General features: G+C 39.0%; 1 protein-coding gene across 19 annotated transcripts in view; it reads right to left on the bottom strand.

Annotated features, from left to right (window-relative positions):
* The window catches only part of FOXP1 (forkhead box P1), a 507,886-nt gene that overhangs the window by 31,119 nt on the left and 464,170 nt on the right, over positions 1 to 12,597 (bottom strand). For all 19 annotated transcript variants that reach the window (XM_030568517.1, XM_030568515.1, XM_030568514.1 and 16 more), the window contains 2 exons: positions 11,706 to 11,793; positions 3,441 to 3,524 (listed from right to left, as the gene is read on the bottom strand). In XM_030568517.1, coding sequence (XP_030424377.1) covers positions 3,441 to 3,524; positions 11,706 to 11,793 — 172 coding nt within the window. The remainder of the gene's footprint in view (positions 1 to 3,440; positions 3,525 to 11,705; positions 11,794 to 12,597) is intronic.

The raw sequence follows: 12,597 nt of genomic DNA, 5'->3' as shown, positions 1-12,597 counted from the left end.
AGTGCTTTGCTGAATTAGGACCTTAGTGATTTGTTATGGCTAAAAAAACATGATCATTCCACTGTCTTTTCCAAGATATCAATTATTCCAAGGTGCTAAAGCAATCTAAAGACTGACACACATTCCTTAACATGACTAGACCTGACAAGTTGCTGTTTAACAGAGTTAGATTGAATGCAAAGTTAGACTATGCTCTGAACAGTCCAAAAATACTATACTACTTGATGTGATATAGCTAAACGGGGCAAGATTACATCATCGCTTTTTGGCTGCCATTTCTGTTTCACACTGGCCATTTGGTTTTAAGAGCCACACAGTATAATGGTTCACTCTTCATTTTGCCATCTACTTAAGAACGATTTAAAAATAAGCATTAAGAGCTTTTAAATACAAAAAAAAATTCCCATAAACTCTCCATGCAGTCATTAAAAAGCTGTAATTTTAAATCCCAGTTTATTGCTATGTTTGGATCGGTAGTGACTCCTTTCAAATCACAGATGTACCAAAAATATATTAATCCTAACATACACCTTGTATTAGTTATGGTGGGGAACAAAATTAATTACTGGATGTAAAAAATACTTTGCAGTGTAGTAATGGTCATCAGATCTTTTTTACCAAAGTTCTACCCCACTGAGTTAAAAGGACTGGTGTCTAGCACAGTCTGTGTATTTTTTTCGCAAGAAAAGCAGAATTTGTGCAAAACACTATACTTCTACTTCTTATAATTAATTTTCAAATGCTTCACCTATGCATATTTTAATAATTTCTGATTTATCAGATGGTAGCTATAATAAATTTTTCTATATTTCAATAAATGAAAAGAAGACAGTTTCAATCCAACAACAGAGTGTCACACAATATAGGCCTGTCAGGCACCAATTTTTACTTCTAACATATAAGTTAAAGGATAAGGAATTTATAATGCTGCCTGTGAACGAAACCACTTTTCATACACAAATGTGATTTTTTTTCCAAAGGGTAATACAACAGTACATTTACATAAACTAATCCAAACAATCTATGTATTTGACAATGGCAAACCTCACACAGACTGCCTATTGTTGGTTTACATCTTGGAGTTCTTTATGTTGGCTTGTAACACTGCTCTAGCTGTCAAAGGTTTGACTTGGACTCTAAATAAATGGTTATAGAAGTGCTGTGCAGCGATATTGGACTTCTTTGCAAAAGAAAACCTGCTGTGTATGAATTCAAAAGCTATTAATTTTTCAGTCAAAAATATTCATGCCTATTTCTTTTAATAAAGAAACACTGTGCTGAGCAACGGAGAGATAATGTTGACTAGTGGTACAGAATTTTCAATAGAGCAGTTAAAAATAAATTTAGTGGGAGGTCCCCATCAAAGCTATAATTTTCCAGAATGTAAAACATTTTTTAATACTAATCAAGACAGCCCATTTTTCCCCATTTGTTTTTTTTTCCTGCCGCTTTTCCCTGGTTATTGGCTGCTTAATACTAATCTGCATGGCGACACCAACTGGTACCTTTGTAGCCTACAACACAACTGAAAGCTTACTGCCTGTTGATACTGAGTGCTGATCACTAGCCGAACAGCACTTGTGGTCTTGTGATTAAAAAAAAAATAATAATAATAGGAGATATACCAATCTCATAGAACTGGAAGGGACCTTGAAAGGTCATTGAGTCCAGCCCCCTGCCTTCAGTAGCAGGACCAATTTTTGCCCCAGATCCCTAAGTGGCCCCCTCAAGGATTGAACTCACAACCCTGTGTTTAGCAGGCCAATGCTCAAACCACTGAGCTGTCCCCTCCTCCCCAAGATTACTTCCCTTTAGTTTTTAATCCTTCCTTCTCAGGAGCACTGCTGCTACAAAAAGTCTCTCAGCAGAATGCTTTGAGACCCCCACAGATTATTCCACTCTCAATTTTTAATCCAGTAGGATGGATAGAAACCAAACCCCCTTCTCCGCATTCTGCTGGGTCTATAGTCTAGACCACAACATAATAAAGCATGCGATTTCAGTTTAATGTGATCTGAAGGATAGGAAGAGTTATTTCCAGGTACTTTAAGTAGTTTCCTTTTGTGATCATCCTGATCCATTGGATTAAGCAATTTTTGGAATCTCTGGAAGGGCTTATATTCACCACCCTCAAACTTCCTCCAAAAGGCATTGCTGAAATTGAGTTGGACTCCTGCTCCTATGCTGTTGAATATTCTGCAATTTTCTTTCTGGTACCTCTCTATCCACTTCTGCAGCCATTTATTTCCAACTACATGGAAACTGAGAAATTCTTCTCTAGTAAAAATGGACGTGCAAAGTGTTTAATGATTTTATGTTCTCTATCTCTGTAATGTGTTCTGTTTCAGACATTAATTTTGTCTACCAACTGCATCTTGGCAGGCTACCATATTTGCTGGGTTAATAGTCTGACTCCTTTTTATTTCTATCACCATAAATCATAAAGGTATATGGGTGTGTGTTTGCTTTATTTATAGAAAAATAAAATCAGTCAAAACAGATAAACCAATACTTGGCCATTACGCTGCATCATTGCATATTGATTAAAATTGCTAGTACTAACTATAGATTGTCAACGCTCAATTAATTTTCACACAATGACTCAAAGCAAAATCAAATAAAGGCAGTGTACCTTTAAATCTTACAAATCTTAAAATCAAGAAGCAAAGCACTCTCTCCATTTTGAATGATCATGTGAAGTTATGAGGAATTTTTTTTTTTTTTTTTTAGCATTCTGCTGATATGAAAAAACAACAACTGAAGTGCAATTTGCTTCAGGGAACAAGGTGCTAGATTTGCCTTTTACAGGTACTAACTAACAGTTGGCTTTGACTATTAGACCATCTTTACTTGTAAGACCAAACATTTTATAAAGTGCAGCCTGTAAAGTTTATCCCTTTCACAAGCTACTTCTGAGAGCAAGTTGGATAAATAGGGGTTTCATGGACTGTAAGTACTTTAACAACTGACATGGGGTGATACTGATTTTGTTTTTTATTACCATCATCGAAACATACATGCAACTAGAGTCTACACTATCTGAACCTAGGATAGGATCACAGTGAAATAAATATCCTAAATATAATATAATTTTACCCTGAGCACTAAAACCACTCTGGTCCAAATGCTCCTTTTGGTCACATGCAAATTCAACTTACCTAGAGGGGCTTTACATGCATATACATGAGGGTAGAAAAAGGCCCAATGTGACATTTAAAGTTAAGACTAGTTTTAAACCCCTTGAAGAAAAAAGATTGTGGGAAAATCGAGTTTATGTGGCCGTGAATACTTGAAGCCGACCAACTAGCGATGCAATTTTTGTCTCTTCATTTTGACAGTCTTTTAAAGTAGGCCACCTTTTGTATTATGCTCTGAGGTGCGAAACAGGAAAAGAGGGTGTTGTGAGGCTTTGTTCTGTTTCTGCACAGAAAAGTACTTACAGGCTGAGGGGTGGCTTTTGGTTCAGTTGACTTCACATGCAGGTGTGTCATCATAGCTTGCAGGCGCTCTTTGTCTTTTGCAAGCTGAAGAAAAAAAATTCTGTTACTTCGATGAATAAAATCCAGAATTCTGCTTATTCCTGATTAAACAGCTGGCACCACAGACATGACAAAACAGTTTTATTGCTTAGTAGTTTGGAAATTGTATATGGTCTTTTCTGAAGTCGAACTAACTCGTGGTGCTGGGTGTCAGTATTTTCCAAAGCAAAACGCATTAGCCCTTGAGTGAGGAGCGCTAGACCTACTGGCACCAAGGGGGTCACCACAGCCCTGACAGCTAAAAGACAATAGTGAATCATGTTTATTAACCAATCCTATTCACGCTCAGTAGGCAAAGCAAAAAGCAAATTATACATCTAACACTCACATTCAAATATTTTCTTGCTTTAACGTAACTCCCTCCACCCACAAAAAAAACAAAAACAAAAACAGAATATAGCTTTTATGTCACATACTGCTCATGTGGTGCATAGAGCAAGCAAAGAGGCAGGAGTGGTGAAACCACATGAGGCAGCCTCCGAGAATTTGAACAGGCAGCTTTAGAAAGCACTGTGCTTATTTAAATAGCAAACATTTCCTAAAATCAGAGTGACTTACTACTCTCTTATAACAATAATATATAGCTCTTATAGAGCACATTTCATCAGTAAGGTCTCCAAGTGCTTAGCCAAGGAGGTCAGTATTAATAGCCCCATTTTACAGCTGAGGAAACTGAGGCACAGGGAGGGATGTGACTTGCCCAAGGTTACCCACAAGACCAGTGGCAGAGCCAGGACAAGAACCCAGGGCTCCTGAGTCCCAGTCCAGCATTGTATCCACCAGGCCATACTGCTTCTGGAAGGTGGGGTAAAAACTTGACCAAGGGTGGTATTAACTGTGAGCAGAAATTTAAAATAGCATCCCCTTGGCACATGTCTTTAAATAACAGGCTAGGAAAGTGTAACCATATTAGAAACTATTTTAATAGTGTTCTGTCCCTTAGTGTCAACTGAATACTGCTCAAACCAAAAGAAATCCAGAACACACAATACTTTAGGAATGCTTCTTTTGCTCTTTGTGATTCAATTATGACACCGTTCGTGAGCACTGGGGAAAACAGTTCTATTTTGCACATCATGTGTAAACATGTGCGCCCCCCCACCCCGCCCAATGATATGCTTCAGTCTTCTCAGTTTTCTTTAAATTTTCTACTGAAATCTCCACGCAAGTCACAGTCTGGCTGCTTGGACTCTCACGTTATACTGCCTTGATTAAGATTTTTCTTTGTACAGAAGCTAGTTTGCGAATACATTTAGAATGCAATGATCAGACTGTAAGCTTGCTGTTTTGGGGAACCTCAAAAGCTCTTTCTATGTGTAAAAAGGTTCTGTAATTACTACACATGCCCAATAACCAGATTCCTATTTTCTTCAATGGCATTTAGATCAGGCCCATGAAATTGAGAGTTTTCTCACATATTCATTATCAAGTCTGAGTTTTGCTCTAGAAAATCCAAATTCCTGGTGCCAAGAGGAGAAAGCTAATCACATTCCAGGGAAAGTTTAATAACTCTGCCCTACTTATCAGAATCATCTGTTTAGAGTAGTAAAACTGGGTTAAATGAATGTAAAAGAAAACTCAGTCATAAATCCCCATTCACTACATTACAGTTAAGGGTGTGTCAATCTGCCCAAGGGGAGGGGTTTCTAACTGTGCCAAAATGTCATGATGGCTTGAAACTTGGCATATAAGGTTTCAAAGAGGAATTAAAGGGAGAAAAATCAATGTAACTGTCTGGTTTTGTGCTTTTAGAACACAAAAGTCACTGAGATTTTCATGTCACTATTTTTTTTTTTTGAATTGCACCTGATAGCTCAGAGGATTGGCGTTGATATATGGAATCTTACGACACTGGGTCAGCAGTACAAATCTGATCGTTGATAGGTTGTAGGCAAACACTGTTACCTTCTGAAGGAGGTTCTCCAGCCTGAGTGGCAAGGCTTGAGGTTTCAGTTAGGGTCACAGCAGACAAGCGCCCATATTGAAAAACAACCTTCACCAATGACACCCTTTCCAGCAGTCAGGCCTTAACTTGAAAATTCAATATCCGGGCCTGTGTTCAGTTATCCTGGCACATCTGAGGGCTCGTGACGAGAGAAAACTTTTGTGCAGAAGTCCTCCCTCGCTGGGAGAGCCAATGATGGAAAGGGAGAACGACAAGGCTGGAAGGAGATGGAAAGAGACTCCTATGTCTATAGCAGATCCCTCAAGATCTAGTGGCCAAATCCCCTGGATGTTCCAAAGAGAGGTAGGGTACCAACCTCACACTCCTGATGGAGTAATCTAGTGGAAAATCATCCCCTGAGGTCTTCCTGTGGTCTTTTCAGAGGAACTGGGGGTCTGACCCATCATATACATTAATGTATATCAAATCAAATCAAATCAATGAATGCTTTTAGTCTCGGGAAAGGGTGGCTGTGCGGTTTTCCATTCTCAATCATTTTATTTGTTGAATAGCTGGGCACGTGAGTTGCCTGCAGTTTAGTCTGCACACTAATCTTCACTCAATGGACTAAACACTGCAGAAGATTGTTATTTTAGAAACAAAATAAAATAAATACTCCCATCAAAATCAAGAACTGAAAAATGTCTGCGTGAAAGCAGTGAAGGCAAAGAATAGGCAGTTTTCTAACACCCAGCACAAGGGGAAAACCCAAACGAGTTTCTTTCTGCATCCCATTGTTCCCATGGCACAGTATGTTTCGTTCTGAACTGGAAAGGTCCTTATTTTTATTGTTCTCCATCACCATCTTAGCATTCTTTTAATGCAGTACTTGGTGGATGAATTCTGTTAAAGATCCTCTTGACATTTCAGGCAGACACATACTAATGTTTTGTCATAGTCTGAGAATTTGAATGCTTCTCCAGTTAGGCAGGAGTTTAAATTATGAAAAATAGAAGTCTCTCGCTTTCAAAGCAGCAAATGGAAGTGAAAAATCCCAAGAATTTCTTTAAACTGCTTTCCATTAGGTCAGGAAGCAGGAGGATACAAGACCATAACTCCATTAGTACCACCCCACCATTCAATTAGATCATTCAAAAGAAGTCATGAGGGCTTGTTAGGCCACTGATGTGAGGAAGCTCTCATCAGTGAGGCACTGACTAGGGCTCCAAAGGTCTGGAAATGGGGACTATTAGTGTTTTTTGCAGAAAATGCACTTGATTACTAACAGTATTCTTTGAGAAAGACTTGTTATGCACAGAAAATAAACTGATTAGCATTACTCTTAAATGGGCCGTATTCTGACTTTTCAAAGCTACTTATAAGCATTGTTTGTTTCCCTGATGATCTTCTGTGACAGGAGATGAATACATTAGCTCTGTCAAACTGTGCAAAAGTCATCCAAAATGCCCTGCTGTACATTAGCCTCTCAGTAGCACTTGACTGAAGGTGCATGTACACACATATTCCAAATGTGTATGGGGTAAGATCCACTCCCCTGACTTCAGCACTAAAACGGATTACTCTGATAGAGGAAGGTGGGGAGAAGGACCCTCATAACCCAGGTCAACTCCCAAAGTACTGCCTCCTCTGCCGCAACACTCATTCTTTACCCCTATATCCTTCTCATTGTTCCTTTCCGTAATGCTATACAACCATTTAGACTTCAGGGGATCATTTGGACCTTCTCTGCACTGTGGCAAGACTGAGGGTATGTCTTCACTAGCAACGTTAAAACCCTGCTGCAGCAGCACTTTAACGGGGCTGTGTAGTCCCAGTGCTGGAGAAAACCACCCCCATGAGGGGAATAGCTCCCAGCACTGGTGCACAGTCTACACTGCCACTTTACAGCACTGAAACTTGCAGCACTCAGGGGTGTGAGAAAGTTGCAGCGCTGTAAAATGGCAGTGTAGACAAGGTCTGAGTTCAATAGCTCCAAACCATCCCTAACACGTAAGTGTCCAATCTAGCTCTGAGTACCTGCCCACTTAATCTTCTAATTCTGAAGTATTAGCTAGTATTTTTAGTCAATTTTATAAGGTGCTGCTCACTGTGGTGCCCAAGTTCTGCTAATCCTGCCAATTATTATTGCAAACCACTTACAAAATACTGTAAGTTTATACAGCACATTATAAACCTAGATAAAAAAAATCACATACCACCCCTGGCTGTGAAGTGGTTAAAATCTAAGACAAACACACACAAACACAGGACACTGGACACTTCAGGAGAGGGAGGGCGGAAAGAGGACACACTGCTGATAAGACAAAGGCCAGCCCAGGAGAAGAAAGTGCCATGAGCATGGGAAATGGAGATGAAGAGGAAGACTAGGTGCACAGGGTGGGGTAGTAAAGAGGAGAACAGCGGGTCTTGAAAATAAGGACAAGGATTTTAGGCAATAAGCCATTGGGTGGGATCAGGGGGTTAGGGAGAACAGGACTCAGAAGGGACAATGCATCCAGACCAGCAGGAAAGGAAGCAGCAGCGTTTTGGACAGCCTGAAGATGAGGGGAAAGGAGGCCAGTCACCAGTTTATAATAATCAATACAAGATTGTTATGTCCCTGTCACTAGTAAGGATTATGGTTTCCTGTGTTCTTTATAACATCCCTTTACATCCTTGAAAACGGGCCAAAGTAACCTTTTCTCTGCATTGACAATGGTCAGTTATCTTCATATTTCCCTCTTATATGCTATTTTTCAAACCTATCATCATTTTTCTTGCTCTCCTCCGAACTCTTCTAATCTAATCTGTTGCCCAAAAATGAATGCACTACCTTCAGCTGAGGCCTAGCTAAACAGAATGGCATGTAGCTTGCTTGTATTTATACCTTAATCTCTTATTCTTCCTTCATTCCCAGCCACTCATTTCTCTCTCTGCAGTTCCCCTAATGAATGGTGATCATGTCAACACGGTTTCAATCATGTAAAAACACCAGAAGACTATGTTGCTTGTGGTATTTCAAGTATGTTTGTGATGGTGATACTGTGAGACCAAAGATTCATGATATTTCTGTCCAAATACAAATCTGACTTGATGTTAGTTTCCATGAGCATTCGTCAAAGCAAGAACCCTCACTTAAGCTGCACTGGATATCTCTGTATGTGTATGTTGACAGAATATTATACATAAGATTAACAATAGTAAGAGAGAAATCGAGAGAGAAAATCAAATTTGGATCCATTACGCTCAAACCAAATATAATACTTAGCCTTAAAGCTCAGTTATAAAATTAATTCTAGGAAAAATAATTTAAAAGAGCTATTCCTGATGAGATAGACAAGAAATGTAATGGATGCAGTCAGAAGTACAAAATCACAATTCATATTCTGAAGATGCTTCAATGAAGGGGCAGTGAATGACATCAGATGGTAGGTTGGTACTTAATCTACAGCACACATTTGGCTCCTCAAGAGTTTGCAGAAATGGAACAGTGCTCCACTTGCTCAGGCTGTTTCAGGGCGAGCAAGCAGACTGATGATCACGGGAGTATGAGGCAAGTGTCAGAAGAGCTGAGCATGTGGTCAGCTAATTTGGGTCCCACCCCCCACAGAAACAAGAAACAGTATTATCATGACGATACAGTGATACTTCCTCTCCCTACAAAGAGCCACATCTCGAGTGTGGAGGAGAGAAGGGACTCATCATGTACACATACCCACCACCTGTGCAAGAGGGACTCTGAGGATATTCTGCATCTAATGGCATCTCGGAGAGTCACAAACCAAAGGTGGCATCATGCCTTGGTATCATATGGATAAGTTTCCATTAAAAGCATGAGGAAGTTGCAATATGATTATGCAACATCATCTCCCCTAGATATAGCCACTGCAACACAGTAGGTCAAATTCTACCTCTCTCCAGGAAAGGAGTACGGGGTATGAGACAGGGCAGAATTTGGCCCATTGCCAGGATCACAAGCCCTCATCATTTTGTGTCACTACCAGCCCATTTCTTGGCAAAGCTGAAATCTAGCACTTCGAGTACCAATGGGGTAAATTGGTTTGGTAACGGGACACCATGCCTTCCCTGTCCAGGTCACAGAACTCCAATCCATACATGGCAGTACTGACTGAGTATTGTTACTGCTTCAGAGTCGTTTGATAGCCATGTAAAACATGATCTTAATCTGACTGTCCAAATTCCACTGGGCTAGGTGACTACATTGCAAATGGTACTGCTGGGCCAGCCCTCTGTTCCATCAAGGCTTTTTACAGAACAGGCCAAACCTAGATTAACTAGTTGCTGGAGGAACGCCCCAATTACTCTGCATAACTCATTATTTGAGGAATAGGTTTAGTCTATGCCCATGAATATTATCTTTGCTACACTAAAATCTAAGGGTCATTTCTCTTCTGGTATCTCTTTCACTCTATTTTCAAGATGCAAGTGCAAATGCCTGATCCAGAAGACCCTAATGTATCATATCTATTGCTTATGGGTCTATCACAGAGCAATGAACTTTCAGCTAAGATCAAGTGCAATATCATTTAAATATGGGAGATGTATCCTATCAGGGACTATATCCTGCCCTTTCAGAGAACGGACTCTGAGCTAAGAGGTCTTTTCCAACACCATCATACCTTGGATCATCATTCACTCATTATGATCAGTGCTCCTGTAACTAAAAAAGTAGTGCCGGAATGCACTTCCAGTAAGTGATTGTACTGGAAGGACACCATTTCAGCTCCCCAAAAAAGTGCCAGAGCGGTGGTCTGGAGCATTTTAGCACGACTCAAACCCTGACTCCGATTAGTATTATGTAACACCGATCAATCTACCACAATAGCCTCACACGATTATAAAGCACTAGCTATCAAAAACCACCTATACCTTGTTCAACTCTTCGTGCAGCGCTTCATCTGACTGTCCCTAGGCAATACAAACTCCTGTTGATCACAGGACTGCAGGATTGAGCTGTTGTATTTATTTAGATGGAATAAATGGGCTATGGGTGTTAATATAACCCGGTCATTCATTTAAATTAATACAACAGAGCCTATAATGTTCTTCAGACTACAATCCAATCTAGATTTACCTACAGCATAACTGTTATTGCCCGTTGGTGAAAGATTATCTTATATCTCAGTCCACCAGTAGGACTGTAGATTTTTTTTTTTTTTAATACCCAGGAAACTTGTTAAAATAACAAACCATTTTTCACAGCAATTTCTGCAAGACTCTGCTATTTTACAGCTAGTAGTTTGATTTTTATAAAACTTGTATTAAAATAGTTTATATCGCTTCAGCTAATAGTGGAAGACTGTCTTGACTGCAGTGTTACTGAAAGTAAAATTTAGGAATATCTATGAAAGAAAAAAGCTAATTTGTAAGATAAGAAGATAAAAGGGATTAAAAAAATGCTTATCTTGAAAAGTAACAACAAAAAAGTTTAAGTGTGTTTTTGCTGATTTTTCTCTACAACTATTTGAAGCTATAAAAGACTTAACTCAGTAAAATTCCAAATGTAATTATCTTCTGTACTTAGCCCAAGGCTTTCCATATATCTCCACACTGCTGTCTTGCATACAAAATAGGTTTTTCAATGGCTGGTAACTATATAATGTACAACATTGTTTTAATTTCCCCTCCTTTGCTAACCTCTTGACTACACACAGACACACAGTCAAAGTCGTCCAGCTAGAGCAGTGAGGCACAGGGAGATAGAAAGAACTCAAAAGCATTTTAAAAGGCAGTTACATAAATGGGTCATACCTCTGAAATTGCACATTTAATAAGCTCAAATTTTACCCCCTTTCTTTGCACTTAAACTCATTTGCCACAAATGGCAAAAAATAAAAAAAAAATAGAGAGACAGTATTATTAGTATATGAGAGACCACCAACAAGCCAGTTCAGGCAGTGTTTTGAAACAAACATTGATCATTTCTTCCATGCCAGCAACTCTAAACCACAGGGAACGTTTTCCATTCGCCCCTATTTCTCCCTGTGAATCCCCACCCCCGATTTGAGAATAAAATGCATCACACACATACTAATGGATTCCCAATCAGTGAGCCTGCTTAAGCTTCCTATTTCTTTTCAAATTATGGTTTAGGAAAGAGGAAATGAAGCAGCAGTTTCTCTGACAGTTTTTAAAACTACTACAAGTAGGTTTTGAAAGCTTGTTTTCAATCATAGTGGGTAAAGCAGAACTCATTTTACTGCTGTCGAGAATTGGATGTGATCAGTACTGAGGTAATATTAAAATAAATTTCATTTTACCTGTAGCTCTAACTGCTGAACAACCTGCATTTGTACTCTACATTGGGCTGTACTTCTATCATCCAGCGCATGCTCATTGTTGAGATGTCTGTAACAATACACAGAAAATCATTAAGTGAAATGGATAAACAAAAAGGAAAAAGTAGTTACCAGGATGAATAAGCAATCTGAGTATTATCCAGCAGGTCTTCATCAATACCTCCGTTTTTCCCTCTGTCCTGCTTTGACTACTGCTTGTTACCATCACTCATTATATTTTAACACATATTTTCAGTAGACGGTTATTTCAGATCTAAGAAAAACTCTGCTGAACAGCTGTTTTTCACCATTTAGGTAAACGCAAATAAGATTAAGAAATTATGGTAAAAATAATTTTATATTACTTGACTACAAAATGCTGGATATATCTAAATGGGTACATGCAATACATGAATTAAATCTCAAAGAATCTTCATGTTTTATGTGGATTAGAAATAAATAATACGGTTGTGCAAAGAATGGAAAAATTAACACACAGAATTTGGTGTATAAACATGTGCAAAATATGTACCAATAAAAGAGAGACTGAGATACATATAGTTACTGTAAAACAAACTGTATTCTTGAGCTATCAGGTACTAGAAATGTGTCTAGAACAATTCCCGAAATATGGCACTGCTAGAGTTAAAAGGTTGCCACAACGTGTGTTCTGAAAACCATTCCCTATGCAAATGTTTTATGAATCAGCTATTAAACTAAAATTATTCTGAGGCCCAGGCTACAACCGGGTATATGTTTTTTGGACATTTTGTTTTTGCATTTCTGTGAATACAACAACCAACCACATGCTTCTTTTCCCCACTGCACCCACACTACCCTCTCTCCCTCCTTTATTCCAATAGCTTAAAAAATT

This window comes from Gopherus evgoodei, chromosome 7 (assembly GCF_007399415.2).
Source record: "Gopherus evgoodei ecotype Sinaloan lineage chromosome 7, rGopEvg1_v1.p, whole genome shotgun sequence".
NCBI classification, from domain to species: Eukaryota; Metazoa; Chordata; order Testudines; family Testudinidae; genus Gopherus; species Gopherus evgoodei.
The sequence above is the reverse complement of the archived record's forward strand: the minus strand, read 5'-3'. Positions and strand labels throughout refer to the sequence as shown.